The sequence below is a fragment of the Vipera berus genome, assembly GCF_964194415.1.
Source record: "Vipera berus genome assembly, chromosome: 5".
Lineage (NCBI taxonomy): Eukaryota > Metazoa > Chordata > Lepidosauria > Squamata > Viperidae > Vipera > Vipera berus.
In genome coordinates, this window is record NC_138207.1 from 102529553 (window position 1) to 102548622 (window position 19070).

The following is a 19070-nucleotide window of genomic DNA, read 5'->3' on the forward strand; positions in this document are numbered from 1 at the left end:
GGAAGGAAGGAAAGAAGGAAGGAAGGAAGGAAAGAAGGAAAATCGGAGGGAGGAAAGGAGGAAGGAATGAATGAAAAGCAGAGGAAGGAAAAGCGGAGGGAGGGGAAGGAAGGAAGGAAGGAAGGAAGGAAGGAAGGAAGGAAGGAAGGAAGGAAAGAAAGAAGGAAAATCGGAGGGAGGAAAGGAGGAAGGAATGAATGAAAAGCAGAGGAAGGAAAAGCGGAGGGAGGGAGGAAGGAAGGAAAGAAGGAAGGAAGGAAGGAAAGAAGGAAAAGCGGAGGGAGGGAAGGAGGAAAAGCAGAGGAAGGAAGGAAAGAAGGAAGGAAGGAAGGAAAGAAGGAAAATCGGAGGGAGGAAAGGAGGAAGGAATGAATGAAAAGCAGAGGAAGGAAAAGTGGAGGGAGGGAGGAAGGAAGGAAAGAAGGAAGGAAGGAAGGAAAAGCGGAGGGAGGGAAGGAGGAAAAGCAGAGGAAGGAAGGAAAGAAGGAAGGAAGGAAGGAAAGAAGGAAAATCGGAGGGAGGAAAGGAGGAAGGAATGAATGAAAAGCAGAGGAAGGAAAAGCGGAGGGAGGGAGGAAGGAAGGAAAGAAGGAAGGAAGGAAGGAAGGAAAGAAGGAAAAGCGGAGGGAGGAAAGGAGGAAGGAATGAATGAAAAGCAGAGAAAGGAAAAGCGGAGGGAGGGAGGGAGGGAGGAAGGAAGGAAATAAGGAAGGAAGGAAAAGCAGAGGGAGGGAGGGAGGAAGGAAGGAAGGAAGGAAGGAAGGAAGGAAGGAAGGAAGGAAGGAAGGAAGGAAAGAAAGAAGGAAAATCGGAGGGAGGAAAGGAGGAAGGAATGAAAAGCAGAGGAAGGAAAAGCGGAGGGAGGAAGGAAGGAAAGAAGGAAGGAAGGAAGGAAAGAAAGAAGGAAAAGCGGAGGGAGGAAAGGATGAAGGAATGAATGAAAAGCAGAGGAAGGAAAAGCAGAGGGAGGGAGGAAGGAAGGAAAGAAGGAAGGAAAGAAAGAAAGAAGGAACAGCGGAGGGAGGAAAGGAGGAAGGAATGAATGAAAAGCAAAGGAAGGAAGGAAGGAAGGAAGGAAAGAAAGAAAGAAAAGTGGAGGTAGGGAGGAAGCTATCAAGAGTACAAATTGCCAGTGCAGAATCCGCTCTTGGTTTTCCTTCTAGCAAAATCTGAAGCTGGAGTCAAGAAAAGGAGAGCCGGAAGATTTTGAGAGCTAGGGGGAAAAAAAACAAGCGTATTGTCGGGAGCGTCCAGCTTTTGCAAAATATCACGTGCCTGGTGGAGAGGGTGCATTTAAATCTCCACTAGCAACTAAGCTCCAGCACTCATGAACTGGCTAGGTTCCAGTATGGCACTGACTTTACTTGGCTGCTTCAACAGTGAGCTGACTTTAGTGCAATTACGAGCCTCCTCGGCATAAACTGTGCACAGACACACACACACACACACACACACACAAAGAGACACGCACACACACACATGCGTCCATTACCTTATTACGGGCCACATAGCCACTTTCAGTTAAAGCCTTCGAGAGCCAAGGGGAAAAGACAAAGCAGGGGTTTTTTGCTGTTGTTCTCAACTTTTACAAAAGAAACAAACGTGTTTTTGCAACTTTATTTTAGTTTTTGGGTGTTTTTTTTCCTGCTTTTGAAACAAACCTCCGGTTTTGGATATTACCAGCGCATCCAAGCAAAGAACTCTGAAAGGAATAAAGTCCTCTCCTGTCTTTAAAACAATGTCCGGTCTTAAAAATGGAAGTTTTAGGAATCTTTTATCGCTTCCGGGGTTGACAAAAATTATCTTTGGGTAATCTGGTAAAGCAAATTAGAAATCAGGGTCCAGCACATATCAAACGGATATATCTTGCATTGATAGAAATTGACTCAGAAACAGAACTTGTTAAAGACTGTATGATAAAGTGGGCTCAGAATATTCAAGAAGTTATCACAATGGACACTTGGGAAAAGATCTGGGTGAGGAACGTAAAATTTACGCAAGCCCAAAATTTAAGAGAGAACTTTTATAAAATGTTTTACAGGTGGCATTTAAGATCCTAAAAAGCTCGCAAGTATGTATCCAAACTATCAACCTAAATGTTGGAGGTGGCGAAGACGCAACGTACTTTCATATATGGTGGACCTGTAAAAAGGTTAAAGCTTTTTGGATTAAAATCTGGTGGAATATGCAGAAGATATTCAAGCAAAGGATAAAGTTTTGTCCGCAATTGTTTTTATTGGGCATAATTACGGATACTACTGTTGTGGACACTAAGTTGATGTTGAACTTAATTACGGCAGCGAGACTTTTAGTAGGTCAATATTGGAAGAAGGAGGAACTGCCGACTATAGAAGAATGGACTTTAAAAGTTTCTGACCTGGCGGAAATGGAAAAGATTTCGGCTTATTTGAAAGACCATTCGCAACAACGTTATATTATGGAGTGGAAAAAGTGGATTGATTATATCCAGAACAAATATGGGACTAAAAAGTTTCATTTAGCATTTGTATAAGTTTTGATGTGATATTAGTATTGCTTGTAGTTATTTTATATGAATGAGCTAGAGTGCGATAGACTTAATAGCTTATTGTTGTTAGCATATGGTTGTTTATGATTGTTTTTACTTTTATACCTTGTATTTAGCTCTGGGAAGTCGGGGAGGGGGGAGGGTGGAAGGGGAGGGGGAGGGTTAGGGAGGGCTTGGAAGGGTTGGGTGGGGGGTGGGGGGGAGGGATTGTTAAAGATAAAATGTATTGAAAAACTTTTCAATAAAAAAAAAATTATCTTTGGGTGGAAAAGGGGATCGTAACAAAAACCTACCTGCAGGAAGCTCTCCTGGCAACACAGGAACTCGTCCTTCTTCATGATGGATTCAGCTGTTAGCACCAACTCGTTTTTGCTCAGCGCAGGCTCGCTCCGGCTGGGATACACGGCCTAAAGGCACAGAACCGCACAGGGATCAATTTACAGCGCTGTTTTACACTTGGCTTCCTTCGAAAATTCAACGTTCCCTCTGAACGAACGCTGCTCAGCACTTCTTCTGCAAATATAAACATCTGATGCAAACCAACCAACCAACCAAATATCCTGACCCAGGTCTCCTTCGAAGAGCTTTGCTGCTGCTGTTTGATGAGTCTTTCCGGAAGCGGTTTCCCAAAACAAATGTCGGATAAAACCTTGCAAGATTTAAAGAACCTGTTTGCTGTTTGATGTGTACAGGTGTCGTGCCTGGAATATTAATTTATAGCAAACAGCCCTCCTGACTAGCCCTGACGATGTTAGCTAGTTAGGGTTATGAAACGTCTGCAAGAAAACAAGCCAGCTCAGAGAGCACCAAGGACCCCACAGTCCTTCCTCCTCCTCCTCCTCCTCCTCCTCCTCCTCCTCCTCCTCCTCTCCATAACCCACACTCTCTTCTAGCACTGATGATGTTGCCTAGCTGGGTCATGAAACGTCTGCAAGGAAACCACCCAGCTCAGGGAGCACCAAGGACCCCACAGTCCTTTCCTCCTCCTCCTCCTCCTCTCCATAACCCACACTCTCTTCTAGCACTGATGATGTTAGCTAGTTAGGGTAATGAAACATGTACAAGAAAACAAGCAAGCTCAGAGAGCACCAAGGACCCCACAGTCCTTTCCTCCTCCTCCTCCTCCTCCTCCTCCTCCTCCTCCTCCTCTCCATAACCCACACTCTCTTCTAGCACTGATGATGTTGCCTAGCTGGGTCATGAAACGTCTGCAAGAACACAAGCCAGCTCAGAGAGCACCAAGGACCCCTGATTTAAGAAAACTGCAGGGCATTTCAGCTGCAGAAACCATGACGGGGACAATCAGTATTCAAATCCAAGGCCTTCACGCTTTGGTGGACATCCAGAAGACTGTTTCTTCTCCAGAAAAGACGCCCTGCGGCCGAGACTTACTCTGACATTGTCCAGAACCCGCCTGAACTCCAACGGCTCGTCCTTCCCTTCCATGGCTGCCGGATCTAAGCCATCCCCGCCATAAATGAACTGTATGATGTCCCCCGTCGAACTCCGGACGGTCAAGTCGTACTGAGAGCAAAGATCTTCGAGGGATTTCACCAATCGCCTCTGGGAGAAGACGGAGAAATACCGTCTTTAGGACACAGTCACAGGCAGGGAATGTTGGTCAAGATGGGGAGGGTAACCGGTTCCCACTGACTACCATAAAAGGAGTTGAGGTCTGCTTCTTGTTTTTGAATATCTAGGGGAATGTTTATTCAGTTATGCAGCTGAATAGAAAATATAAATACCTACGTATCTATTATGTATGTATGTATCTACCTATCCACCCATCCATCCATCATCTGTATCTTTGTATCTATCTGTCCATCATCTACTTATCTATCCATCCATCATCTATGCATCTATGTATCTAACTGTCCATCCATCCATCCATCCATTATATCTAATCTAATCTAATCTAATCTAATCTAATCTAATCTATCCTATCTATCTATTGTGCATTTATGGTTTATAACAAGAAGTCTACTAAATTGAAATGTAACTATAAAGATAACCTTCTATTCAAGTTCTTAAGGGACCAAAGTTATTAAGTAACACCCAGGGTTTTGTTAATTAGGCTGCCTGTATCCACAGTTAATTATTATTTTTTTAATCAAGGTCTCAGAAAACTTTAATTAGCATTATGTAGGCCATAGGAACTTCCAGGAGAAATTAACTTGAGTGTCCCCATTAAATAAATAAAAAATGTACATCTATCTCTCTATCAATCTCTCTATCTATCCATCCATCAATCCATCCACCCACCTATCCATCATCTGTCTGTCTGTCTATCCATCCATCTATCCATCCATCCATCTATCCATCCATCCTATCCATCCACCTACCCATCCATCTATCCATCTATCCATCTATCCATCTATCTATCTATCTATCTATCTATCTATCTATCATCTATCTATCTATCTATCTATCTATCTATCTATCTATCTATCTATCTATCTATCTATCCATCTATCCATCCATCCATCTATCCATCCATCCACCTACCCATCCATCCATCCATCCATCCATCCATCCATCCATCCATCCACAGCAAAGAACTGTGGATATAACATTTTGCTCTTTCCTATTTCTTTTCTTTCTTTACCCTCAGAACGGAAAGCAGAAAGGGGACGAGAGACTGGAAGTTGTTGGCAAGGAAACAATTCTTGACTTAAAGGAGAATAAATACCTATAGTTGGCTAGCCGGACAGTTCTCCTATAGACAAGAGCCTCCAGTTACCTGCATATATCCCGTCTCAGCTGTTTTCACAGCTGTGTCAACAAGGCCTTCCCGTCCCGCCATGGTGTGGAAGAAAAATTCAGTGGGCGTCAACCCAGAATAGAAGCTGTTGGCCACAAAACCTTTGGCGGCTGGAAGCTGAAAAAGGAAGAGACGTTTGAAATCTATTGCTGTAGGATTTACTTCCACGGCCAGCCTGGCTAACATCCTGGAACTGGACTGGCGGGTTTAGATTCAAATGGCAGTTAAGCACATCGCTCTAAATTTCCCCACGAGGGTCAAATCGGGAGGCTTCTGATCGCCTATTCCTTGGAAGAGGGGCGAAATCTAATTCAAAGGACACACGCTTGTAATCAGAATGTCAACGCTGCTAACGCCGGACGTTTTTTGCATTGAGAACAGATGGAAATGGAGCCATCTTTTCCCTTTCGCTTTTAGAGTTAGATGACGCTGGGGGAAGGAACGTGCATGAGTGTCTAGCTCAGACATGTCAAACACAAGGCCCGGGGGGGGGGGCAGATCCGGCCCGCGAAGTGGTTTCATGCGGCCCGCGAAGCCATCCTGGAAACAGGGAGGGAACGGCCCCCACTGCCTTGGCCCTGGCCCAGAGACCCTCCTCCTGCAGAGACCCTCAGATCTGTCCCACTCCTGCCCAGGCCCCCGTAGGCACCCTTGATGCCAACAATGTAGAGCTGGCCACGCCCACCCAGTAGGCCATATGCACTCTAGCCACGCCCACCCAGTAGGCCACGCCCACCCTGGCCATACCCACCTGCCCCCGAGGGCAACTGCAATGCTGATGTGGCCCTCCATGAAATTGAGTTTGACACTCCTGGCTCTAGCTAGACATAACAACACTGAACCTAGTGTGAGAACCAAGGTTACTGAAATCAGAGATGATAAAGAATTGGCAGGCTGGAGAGGAAGCCCGTGCTTCAAACTAATTGGGGAACGTGATTTATGACTGCTAATTGGAGGAGGGAATTGTGCTTTGATACTAGGTGCTCAGGGGAGGGGAATTCAGATTTTGGCTTCGCCTGCGTACGTGCCGATGCCACACTACTCAAATAAAGATTCTTTAAGGTAAACAATGCCTCGAAGTTCTTTGCAGAGTTTCATCTGTCAGAACCGTGACACAGAATTGGTAAGCTATCCAATACCTTTGCGTAGCCTCATGAATTAAGATTTGAATTAATCTTAGCTATCATTTTGTGAGATTAGATTGGCATAGTGGCCAAAGATGCTGGACCAGGAACAAGGAGAGCCAAGTTCTAGGTCTCCCTTGAGCACGGTTCTAGACATGGAAGGCAATTGGATGCCTTTGGGCCAGCCACTCTTTCTCTGAGTCTTAGTCTGGAAAGATGAAAGACTTTCCAGAAGAAGACCCTGGGTGAAACATTTCTGAAAATGTCGCCAAGAAATCTGCTAGGATTTGCGGTCTCCAGGAATCAAAACCAGGATTATTAACAACATCCATCAGTTGGATCAAAAGTCCACCTTCATCACATCTAAGATTCGAACCCACGCTGCCTCGTTCCACAATAGTCCTGTCTAACTCCCAGGCTCCTTACCTTGGAATGCTTGTCAAAATGAGGCAAGGATCGGTTTTCAAAGCCATCGGGCACCCTTGACCCACTGATAGCTTGTTGACCTACACAAGCAATCATCTGGGATATATTGATAAAGGATCCTATTAGGGGGGAAAAATGACAACAAGAAAGGTCAGCACCAACACGTTATCACACTGTTTTTCCCCCTACTCTACTACGATAAGTAAAGCATCAAAAGTCAATATGGGAAGCTTGTTCTGCGATCCTACAAGGCTGCACTAATTATGAATAAATGCTTTTGGTGGGGGATCTTGGCCTCCGATTGTGACCACACCAGCTGAGCTTAAAACAAAACAAAAACAAAATATGGCCAGGTCTGGTTAATGGTTAGAGAAGAGCCTACCCCACAAAAAATCTCAGGGTTTTGGGGTGAACTGTGTAGAAGAGCAGGCAAAGCTGGGGCAGGAGGCAGAATTAAACTTGTCATCAGCTCAGAGTCCTTACGTTGCCCAAATGATCTAAGTTCAACCCCCCTTTGAATTCCGTTGAACCATATTTGGCGCCACTATAGTGTTTAATTTTAGCTAACTAGATTCTTGTGAATAGGCTTAATAAATCTTCCGTGCTGCAACTTATTATTTATTTATTTATTATTTGGATTTATATACCGCCCCTCTCCCGAAGGACTCGGGGCGGTGTACAGGGCAATTAAAACACTATATACAACACATAATATACAAAAATTAAAATAAATTAAACCAAGTAGCCCTAGACAATAAAACACGTTCTAAAATGTAAAATGTAAAATTTAAAATCTAAAATCCCAGTCCCTGAGTCCAGGCCGGCAAGTTCAAATAGCCAAGTCTTCAGGTCGTGGCGGAAAGAGCGAAGGTCGGGAACCATCTGGAGCTCAACAGGGAGCTGACTTAGGAGCCGCGGTGGTGCAGTGGTTAGAACGCAGTATTGCAGGCTAATTCACTGCTCACGGTCAGGAGTTCGATCCTGACCGGCTCAAGGTTGACTCAGCCTTCCTTCCATCCTTCTGAGGTTCGGTAAAAATGAAAACCCAAAGGTGCTTTTTTTCAGGACTTTCTTGTTTTTTTTTTTTGTTTTTTTTTAATATGTTCCGCTGCTCGTCCAAGAAGCTTCTTCGGCTCTGACTGGATGGTGTTGCTCTTAAGGCATTTACTGGTCACAGAGATAGGTGCTAATTGGAAGGATCAATCCTACCTTTTGAGCCACAAACAGCCATCGTGAGGGGGCTGTTACTCTTGTCGAGTTCTCTCAGGCAGGCACTGCCAGCGTGGTCGCGGATAACGGACAGCTCCTTCAGAATCAGGGCCTAGCAAAAAGACTCAATTAACAAGCCACGCTGGCAAGGATTTGACTGTTTTCATTTCACTATTCTAATCGGACGCTGACATTATTCTTAAGGTAGCAGCCCAGTGTTTGGAATTGAATGAAACGCCCCACAATAAGGGACCAAAAAGGTTGAATTGCTCTGAGTTCTCCCAGCGGATAAGACAATGAGTGATGACTAAACTGTAAGAAATTTGTCCCGTAGGGTTCATTTCAGAACTAAAAGGGGACATAGCTTCTTTGGCGAGAGGAATCAAGAGGCACGGCCTCATTCTTCAATTTCAAATCATAACAAATATGAATGTTAATGGCTACGCCGCAGCCACGGCAGACTTTACAATACTGCTAAAGGTAAAACAGCTCCAAACACTGGAAGTTTTTAAGAAGAGACTGGGGAACTATTTGTCTGACATGGCCTGAGTAATTGGTTGGACTAGAAGACCTCCAAGGTCCCTTCCAACTCTATCATCATCATCATCATCATCATCATCATCATCATCATCAATCAGTTTTGTTATTATTATTATTTTATTTGCTGGATCCCATGTCTGAACTTGACATGAACATTACTCATTAATTTATACAATGCTTCCTTCCATAGCTATTTTTGTTAATTTTAATGTTAATATTCATCATTTTAATATTTTAACAGTTTTGCACTGTTTTTATCTTACTGGAAGTCACCTGGGGCCGCCTGATGGCGCGATGGGCGGCAAATACATTTAATAAGAGAATAAATAAAATTTATAAATGGGGTATGACTAACCTCCAGAGTTTCCTCTGCTGTGCAGCCAGGCTGTTGCTGTAGCTTACCGGTCTTCAAGGCTTCGATGTATTCATCACATTTCTTGTAGCCAGCATTCAGAAGTTCATATTTTGCCTTCAGCAAGCCCTGCCCGGGAGTGACATCGCCAATTCCGATGGAAAACCCTCGATTGGCTGTGCAGTTGCAAAGAAAGTTCAAATGTCTGCATCAGCACACTGCAGTGAAGGACAACAGTTTACATGAGGGGATCCTGAGACGATCCTTTTGTTGGCTGGGGCTGCCAAGAATTTTACTGGGTCACTCCATTCTGACAAATAGTTTAGTTTAATGTCTAGTTTAATGAAGAGAAGGACGAGGGGGGACATGATAGCAGTGTTCCAATATCTCAGGGGCTGCCCCAAAGAAGAGGGAGTCAAGCTATTCTCCAGAGCACCAGAAGGCAGGAGAAGAAACAACAAATGGAAGCTCATCAAGGAGAGAAGCAACCTGGAACTAAGGAGAAATTTCCTGACAGTTAGAACAATTAACCAGTGGAACTACCAGCCTCCAGAAGTTGTGAAAGCTCCAACACTGGAGGTTTTTCAGAAGAGACTGGACAGCCATTTGTCTGAAATGGTAAAGGTTCTCCTGCCTGAGCAGGGGGTTGGACTACAAGACCCCCAAGGTCCCAACTCTGTCATTAAAAGATCACTGCTTTTTTTGTTCCTTTGCTCTCACTTTAAGATCCTTATTTTGCTGGTGTGCAAGGGCACAGGCAAACAGGTACCCTGGAAAAGTCTGCACAACAATTTGTGTTCGTCTCCAAAACTCAGTGGACAATAATGGGCTGATCCAACTTTCTTAAACTAACCCCTTTTACCGCGTCACTGTGCAGGTAAAAAAGCGAGAGCGGAAAGAACAAAGGAAAATTCAAAGGTAACATCCATAAAAACGAAAGCGTGGTTCAAGATACTTACAGAGGTAGACAGGAGCTAGTCTGGCTAATCTTGACATAGCATCAGCCGCCTCCACTTGGCCCCAATCTCTCAGTAAAATGTAGAATATATTATTCTTGGATCCGGATCCCAGCGTTCCTTTGTCCATGCTGCCGGACATCAACTCGCTGTTGTGGATTGTAACATCTGAAACACAAATGCACTTAGTTGTCTAGCTAAACATTCCAGAGGACGCGGCTTTTCATCCTTCTTTCTCTGGCTGTGCAAAGTTCTTCTATTCTATTCTATTCTATTCTATTCTATTCTATTCTATTCTATTCTATTCTATTCTATTCTATTCTATTCTATTCTATTCTATTCTATTCTATTCTATTCTATTCTATTCCATTCCACTGCACTCCATTCCATTCTGCATTTATTCTATTCTATTCCATTCTATTCTGCATCTATTCTATTTTATTCTGCATTATTCTACGTCATTGTATCCTATCCTATCCTATTCCATTCCATTCTGCATCTATTCTATTCTATATTCCATTCTGCATTTATTCTATTCTATTCTGTAATTTCCATTCTATTTTATTCTGCATCTATTCTATTCTGCATCTATTCTATTCTGCATCTATTCTATTCTGCATCTATTCTATTCTATTCTATTCTATTCTATTCTATTCTATTCTATTCTATTCTATTCTATTCTATTCCCCTGCACTCCATTCCATTCTGCATTTATTCTATTCTATTCCATTCTATTCTGCATCTATTCTATTTTATTCTGCATCTATTCTATTCTACGTTTTGCTATTCTATTCTGTTCCATTCCATTCTTCATTCTATTCTATTCCATTCTTCATTCTATTCTATTCCATTCTGCATCTATTCTATTCTATTCTATTCCATTCCATTCCTGTTTTTCGCAGCCTGCAAAAAAAAAAGACTGTTGCTAAAGTGAACAGCAAAATCTTTGCAAGAAATCCTAGCAATCAACGATAACAAATCAGGGGAGCCGTACTACTTACAGGAGTCGTTATTGCACAAATCTTCTCCTTTGCCACAGTATTGTTTGCCTTTGGTTCTGAGATTGGCCTTGACTGGACAACTGTCCCCAGGCTTCAGAATGACGCTAAAGACCTGTTTTCCTGTCCACAGGGTGACCGGCTTTTTAAAAAAGAAAGAAAAAGAGGCCAAGAAGAAAGGATTATAAATAGGGATGTGGAAGAATGCTCTCCAGAGGCTAGTTCAGAGGTGGATGAGCTGGCAGCTGAGAGCTACGAGAGAGGAGTGGAGGGGCGCAAGCAGACGGGCAGAGACAGGAGAGGCCCAACTGCAGCCGGGAAGCTCAAAGGCCTCGAGTTGGAGAGGGCACGCAGCTACAGCTGGCTAGTGGAGATGAAGAACTACCTCATCCTCCAGATCTGAAAGGCTGAGAGGAGGCAGGTGCAAAGGTCAGCCAGGCTGCTCGCGAGGAGGCAGCCTCACCCCTCTTGATGAGCTGCACCAGGAAGCAGTTATTTAGCAAAGGGAGCAAAATGATGCTGGGAACACCGTGTTCGTTTCCTTGCTGTGTGTTCTTGCCTCCAACTTCGGACTGTGTTTCCTCAGCTGGGGCCCTGGCCTTGCCTTGCCTTGAGGACTAGCGTTGGCTTCATTTGAGTGAAACTCACTGGGGTTGAGCTGGTGCCGGCACAGGGAATTGCTGAGGGATACCAATTCAGGCTCGGAAGCCTTAATAAAGACTCCTTACACCCGTGGCATGTCTGTGTGCGGGACAGCACAAGGACTGAGCGATGTTACGTTTGATGATCAAGGTTACAGGGTTTTACTCGGCAGGGGTGTGATTGTCAGTTGCCCAACCCAGGTTTGTAGGTCTTGTTTCTTATCTATTCCTACTCTTTGATCAGGGGAGTGCGACATGCTGCAACGTGAAAATGGACTGTTTCGATCACATTGGGATGGTTCTAACGCTCTTCCAGTCGCCCCAATAACATTCCAAACTCAGACAGACTTTTGCCTGGAGTAACAATAGATTCACACCTGCCCAAAAACTAGCTGTCAAAAATGAAGCTTCTCCTATATTTCACTCAGCTTCATTTATTGCAATGTGATTAAACAAGGAGCCTCAGATCAAAGAGCGCCCTTCCCTTCAAAATTTTATTTTGATCCATGGCCCAGGAGCACCAAAGGATCCTGGGATCCTAATGCCTGTAAGAAATGAGCCTGTTCCAGAAAATTCTATTGAACTCAAGCATTTTCATTCTCATTTTCTCTCTCTCCATCCCTTTCTCCCTCCCTCCCTCTCCCTCCCTCCCTCCTCCGTCCCTTTCTGCCTTGTCCCTCCTCTCCCTCCATCCCTTTGTCCTTTTCTCCCTCCCTCCCTCCCTCTCCCTTTGTCCCTCCCACCCTGTCCCTTTTTCTCCCTCTCTCCCTCCCTCCCTCCCTGTCCATCCATCTTTTTCTCCCTCCCTCCCTTCTCTCCTCCCTCCCATTTCTCCCTTGTCCCTTCCCCCCTCTCCTTTTTCTCCCTCTTTTTCCCTCCATCCATCCGTCCTTCCCTCCCTCTCCGTCGTTCCTCCCTCGATTTCCCTGCATCCCTCCCTCTCTCTTCCTCCCCCCTCTGCCCCCCCCTCTCTGCCAGACCTTAAGAATTGCTGGAGGTGGGAGGCGAACTTTCACTTTTTCATCCTTGCCCACCAGAATAGAGGCGATCAACTGACACGCTTTCGCTCGGTCAAAGAAAGTGTCCTTTAGCGTGAGGAGATAAGCACCTAAAACATGAAATAAAATAAAAAAAAATCCGCAACAAAAGGCAGAAAGAAAGAAAGAAAAATCATTAAGCCTGGTGCATTTTATCAGCCCTCAGGTTTTCATACCGCGACATTGCGCAGAACAGAGACGCAAAACAATCCCAAAATAATGACCGATGTATTTATTTTACAAAGATAATTTACATGGAAAGAGGGTAAAAGAGCAAAAAAAAATGTGATTAAAGAGAAGCAAAACGTTTTATCCTCTGGCACTTTCCATCTTTATATAGGCAAACTTTCTTTCACCTTTATAAAGCTGGAAAGACTATGTCAAAAGCTGAGTTTTAAGGAAAACTTTCAAAAAACAAAAAAAAGTGGGGTCCAATGCTGCAGTTTGCACGTAACTATTTCAGACATAGGGACGCAGTGGCTCAGTGGGTTAGGACGCTGAGCTTGTCTGTCAGAAGGTCGGCAGTTTGGCGGGTCGAATCCCGAGTGCCGTGTAGCAGAGTGAGCGCCTGTTACTCGTCCCAGCTTCTGCCAACCTAGCAGTTCGAAAGCACGTAAAAATGCAAGTAGAAACATAGGGACCACTCCGGTGGGAAGGTAACAGCGTTCCGTGCGCCTTTGGCATCTAGTCATGCCGGCCACATGACCACGGAGACGTCCTCGGACAAGCGCTGGCTCTTCGGCTTTGAAACGGAGATGAGCACCGGCCCCTAGAGTCGGAAACGACTAGCACGCGTGTGCGGGGGGAACCTTTACCTTTACCTTATTTCAGACATACTTCGATACAAAACTTCTCAACAGAAAAAAACAACAACCCTGCAACACTGTATTAATTCCTTAATTTAGGAGGAAATGTTATTTCAATCAGGAGCAAACGACCTCCAACATTCTCCTAACAATAAGTTCCCTACAAGGCTCAGGTTCGGGAAAAAAAAAAGGGGATATTCGTTTCTGTTTTTCACCCTCAGGTCTTTTTTTTTGGGTGGGGGGTTTTGTTTCGTTTCCCCAAAACACTGGACAAACGAACCAATTGGAAAGACCAAAATAAAATGTTCCTGTTATGCCCCCAAATTTTCACAAAGATGTATTTGAGACTGAAGTTAATAAAATGCAACTCCTATTGGTCATATGATTTCAAACACAAACCTGTCAGAAAATCTTGAATGGCGGCAATAAGGGGTTCCCCATTCCTTGGAGTTACCAAGTTTGCTTTGGTCTGAGAAAAGAAAATATATATATATATATATTTTATTTCCGTACTAGATTTCCTCCGGGAAAAGAAATTGATCAGATCAGATCATGTTGCGTGCCCTCACGTCTGAAAAGCTAATTAGTTAACTTTCAGGGTTGCAGTATATACTGTAAGATATACTTGAGATAAGGAGGGCGCTAAAACATCTGGATAGTACAGGAGAATTGCCAGATGCTGTATATTTGGGCTTCAAAAAGAAAATAAAGCAAAAAGGAGGAAAAAACAGTGACACAATTCTTCACCTGAAGGAACAGCAGACAAGTGGGGGGGGGGGGAGAAGAAGGGATGCTTTCTTGGCTTAGAACTTGATTGACAGCAAACAGAAACCCACAGGTGTTCCCCCCCCCCAATGAGCTAGTAAAATAGCTCTACCGAGGACCTGCATTAGAACTAGTGAACTTAACTAGCTTCAAATTGAATTGGAGTTGGTTGCTTCAAGGCGCGCAATAAAAAGGATTATTACCGAACTCCCCCGAAGATACGGCAAACAGTATCGCTAAGCAGGAAAGATTAAAAACGCGGCATAAAATGAAATATACTAGAGCTAAACCATAAGGCGTTCAAGGTAGAATTGGGGCCCTAAGGCTCGCTAAAAGAGTTCAGCTTGGACGTCTTGTCAAGGTAGGAATCCACTGAGCGGGCCCCCCCCCCCCGGCAACTCACAGAACAACTCTAGTTTTGTTTCTTGAGATCAAATTAACAAAATAAAAGAGTAACAGAGTGGGAAGGGACCTTGGAGGTCTTCTAGTCCAACCCTCTGCTCAGGCAGGAAACTCTACACCATTTCAGATAAATGGCTGTCCAGTCTCTTCTTAAAAACCTCCGACGTTGGAGTGCTCGCAACTTCTAAAGGCAAAGCCGTTCCACTGGTTAATTGTTCCAACTGTCAGGAAGTTTCTCCTTAGTTCTAAGGTTGCTTCTCTCCTTAATGAGTTTCCATCCGTTGCTTCTCGTCCTGCCTTCAGGCGCTTTGGAGAATAGCTTGACTCCCTCTCTTCTTTGGGGCAGCCCCTGAGACCGTGGAACGCTGCTCTCATGTCCCCCCTCCTCTTCATTAGACTAGACATTCCCAAGTCCTGCAACTGTTCTTCATACATTTTAGCTACCGGTCCCCTAATCATCTTTGTGGCTCTTCTCTGCACTCCCCCCCCCCCGCCCCCAAGGTCTCAACATCTTTTTTGTATCATGGTGACCAAAACTTGAGTTGACGGCTTCATTTCAGTGGGAGGATCTGCAACTGTGCAGACCAATTTGCACCGCTGGAAAAAAAAAACCTTCTCTCTATGGAGATTATCAGTCATCCAGGTGATAGTTGTGCCAAAGGTGTGTTTTTTTTCCCCCCGCCAGGAGGCAACTGGACTTTTGTTTTTTTTTCTCGGAAGACGTTTTGCTCCTCATCCCAGAAGCTTCTTCAGCTCTGACCGGATGGTGGGGAAGGGAAGGATTTATACTCCTTGCAGACCGCTGGTCATTTGCCTTCTTTTTAGAGGGTCCTTGAGGCCACTTGGAGGTTTGCCTGTGTCCTCAGGGTTGTCTGAGTAGCACAGGAACCATTTGCGCTTCAATTTGAGATGCAGATAACACAGACACATCCCCCCCACAGCCTGTGCTCCACACCCATTTGCACCGCTCAGGTGACCCTGAGGATATAGGTAAACCTCCAAGTGGCCTCAACGACTCTCTAAAAAGATGCAAACGACCAGCGGTCTGCAAGGAGTATAAATCCTTCCCTTCCCCACCATCCGGTCAGAGCTGAAGAAGCTTCTGGGATGAGGAGCAAAACGTCTTTGCATCTTTTTAGAGAGTCGTTGAGGCCACTTGGAGGTTTACCTATATCCTCAGGGTCACCTGAGCGGTGCAAATGGGTGTGGAGCACAGGCTGTGGGGGGGATGTGTCTGTGTTATCTGCATCTCAAATTGAAGCGCAAATGGTTCCTGTGCTACTCAGACAACCCTGAGGACACAGGCAAACCTCCTAGTGGCCTCAACGACTCTCTAAAAAGATGCAAACGACCAGCGGTCTGCAAGGAGTATAAATCCTTCCCTTCCCCACCATCCGGTCAGAGCTGAAGAAGCTTCTGGGATGAGGAGCAAAACGTCTTTGCATCTTTTTAGAGAGTCGTTGAGGCCACTTGGAGGTTTACCTATATCCTCAGGGTCACCTGAGCGGTGCAAATGGGTGTGGAGCACAGGCTGTGGGGGGGATGTGTCTGTGTTATCTGCATCTCAAATTGAAGCGCAAATGGTTCCTGTGCTACTCAGACAACCCTGAGGACACAGGCAAACCTCCTAGTGGCCTCAACGACTCTCTAAAAAGATGCAAACGACCAGCGGTCTGCAAGGAGTATAAATCCTTCCCTTCCCCACCATCCGGTCAGAGCTGAAGAAGCTTCTGGGATGAGGAGCAAAACGTCTTTGCATCTTTTTAGAGAGTCGTTGAGGCCACTTGGAGGTTTACCTATATCCTCAGGGTCACCTGAGCGGTGCAAATGGGTGTGGAGCACAGGCTGTGGGGGGGATGTGTCTGTGTTATCTGCATCTCAAATTGAAGCGCAAATGGTTCCTGTGCTACTCAGACAACCCTGAGGACACAGGCAAACCTCCTAGTGGCCTCAACGACTCTCTAAAAAGAAGGCAAATGACCAGCGGTCTGCAAGGAGTATAAATCCTCCTTACCATCCAGTCAGAGCTGAGGAAGCTCCTGGGATGAGGAGCGAAACGTCTTCACAGAAAAACAAGAAGGTCCAGTTCCCTCCTGGGGGAGGGAAAAAGAAAAAAAAAAGCACCGTTGGGGCCCTGGAAAACCTCCAAGTCACGAAGGCTGTAACTAACCAGGAGAACTAACCAGCAGCCTCTTGGTTTATTCCAGGGGTAGGCAACCTCGGCTCTTTTATGACTCATGGACTTCAACTCCCAGAATTCCTGAGTCAGCTATGCTGACTCAGGAATTCTGGGAGTTGAAGTCCATGAGTCATAAAAGAGCCGAGGTTGCCTACCCCTGCCCTATACCGTTCCAGACAAGTGGCTGTCCAATCTCTTCTCCAGTGTTGGTGCAACCACAACTTCTGGAGGCAGGTTGTTCCACTGGTTAATTGTTCTCACTGTTAACTCAGGAAGTTTCTCCTTAGTTCTAGCTTGCTTCTCTCCTTGATGAGTTTCCATCCTTTGCTTCTTCTCCTGCCTTCAGCAGCTTTGGAGGATAGCTTGACTCCCTCTTCTTTGGGGCAGCCCCCGAGATACTGGAAGACTGCTACCATATCACTCACACACACACACACACACACACACACACACACACACACACCGGTCCTTCTTTTCACTAGACTAACATGAGCATTTGTTCCTCATATGTTTTGGGGGTGGGGGCAAGATGCTGACTCTGTAAACCACTTAGAGAGGGCTGTAAAGCACTATGAAGCAGTATATAAGTCTACGTCGGGGGTCCTCAACCTGTGGTCCATGGCCCCTACCAGGCTATTCACAACAAGGCCGCTATGCTGACTCAGGAATTCTGGGAGTTGAAGTCCATGAGTCATAAAAGAGCCGAGGTTGCCTACCCCTGGTTTATTCCGTCGCAACACCGGGGACAGGAGAGGCCGGCTTACCCCCATCAGCACCAGCGCTTCGGCTTTCGCTTCTTCGGTTTGAGGGAGGTGAAGATTCATCTCGTCGCCGTCAAAATCCGCGTTGTACGGGGTGCAAACGCACTCATTAAACCGGAAAGTCCGGTGGGGTTTTACCCTAGCCTGGAACACGCCATCAAAGCAAGGTAAGGAAGAGGGGAAAAAAAAGGGGTTTTAAATATACCGACAGGAATAATGGGAACTGTCCTTCGGCTTTGAAGAGGGCACGTTTTTAACAACAACAAAAAAGAGAACGACATATTTCCCCAGGCATACGGTAACGCCGTTAAGCGGCTTCCCCGTTTGACTCCTCTTCTCAGAAGGAGGCAAAAGGGGATCACGTCGGCCCAGGACCCTGCAACCGTCTTAGCTACATGCCAGTTGCCAAGCGTCTGAATTCTGATCCCCCTGAGCCCGGAGAGGCTGCAACAGCCATAAGTGTGAAGAACGGTCGTAACTCACTTTTTTTTTTTGGTGCGTTGTAACTTCGGTCGCTAAAAAAAGGATTGTAAGTTCAAGGACGACCTGTCTATACTTGTTAGAAGTTCAGCCGTCTCGTTTGCCAGCTTAGATTTGGCTCTACTTTCTACATAAGCTATGGAAAAGTTAACTACTTGTAAGAGAATAACAGAGTTGGAAGGGTCCTTGGAGGTCTTCTAGTCCAACCCCCTGCTCAGGCAGGAGACCCTGTACCATTTCAGACAAATGGCTGTCCAGTCTCTCCTTAAAAACCTCCGGTGATGGAGCGCCCACAACTTCTGGAGGCGAGTTGTTCCACTGACTTTTTGCTCTAGTTCTCAGGAAATGTCTCCATCTACAAATTTAGCATGATGCTGTTGCTAAACAACTTTGTTCCTAGAGGGATCCCAAAGCCAGTTGCCCAGGTTGTGTTTGACGTCTGACACGGACAATCTCTTCTGCCCCGGTCTTCTCTTACTCTTACTAAAAACCCACTGGGTCTCATTCCTAAAGACCACGAAACGACAAGAAAGCTGCTAGGGGGAAAAAAAAGGTAAAATAAAAGCCCTTACAATGTGAGCCATGATGCTGAGTTTGTGCAAAGAAGGCTGCCGGTTAAACAAGACGATGTCTCCGTCTATCAGGTGCCTCTCCACAATGTCACCGTACTTCAGCTCCTGCGCCATCCTCTCCCGGTTCCCGTACTTCAAAAACCTACGCGGGGGCAGGAAGAGAGAAAGAAAGCGCAGAATTTGATTCAAACTTGCACGTAAATATTTCCAAGTATTGTCTGCTTGGCTGTTAGAAGCTGCTTGATGTTACATAGATTTATTTATTTATTTATTTATTTATTTATTTATTTAGATTTATATACCGCCCTTTCCCGAAGGACTCAGGGCGGTTTACAGGGCATTTAAAAAACAGTCAATACAAACGTTAAAACAAATTAAAAGAGATTAAATAGAACCCTGAGAAAATTAAAACCCAGTTAAAATTAAAATTAAAATTAAGATTAAGCCGGGGTGTGTGCGTGTGTGTGTGTGTGTGTGTGTGTGTGTGTGTGTCTCTTCAAACTTGACCCTTTTATGACTTGTGGACTTCAACTC

At 45.2% G+C, this 19070-nt stretch overlaps 1 protein-coding gene across 1 annotated transcript in view; it reads right to left on the reverse strand.

Annotated features, from left to right (window-relative positions):
* Positions 1-19070, reverse strand: part of POLR3A (RNA polymerase III subunit A) — a 50046-nt gene that overhangs the window by 17001 nt on the left and 13975 nt on the right. The window contains exons 10-21 of the mRNA XM_081329716.1: positions 18537-18678; positions 17488-17628; positions 13777-13846; positions 12515-12642; positions 10897-11035; positions 9899-10063; positions 8943-9115; positions 8048-8159; positions 6839-6957; positions 5268-5405; positions 3920-4090; positions 2821-2934 (exon numbers count right to left, since the gene is read on the reverse strand). Coding sequence (XP_081185842.1) covers positions 2821-2934; positions 3920-4090; positions 5268-5405; positions 6839-6957; positions 8048-8159; positions 8943-9115; positions 9899-10063; positions 10897-11035; positions 12515-12642; positions 13777-13846; positions 17488-17628; positions 18537-18678 — 1612 coding nt within the window. The remainder of the gene's footprint in view (positions 1-2820; positions 2935-3919; positions 4091-5267; positions 5406-6838; positions 6958-8047; positions 8160-8942; positions 9116-9898; positions 10064-10896; positions 11036-12514; positions 12643-13776; positions 13847-17487; positions 17629-18536; positions 18679-19070) is intronic.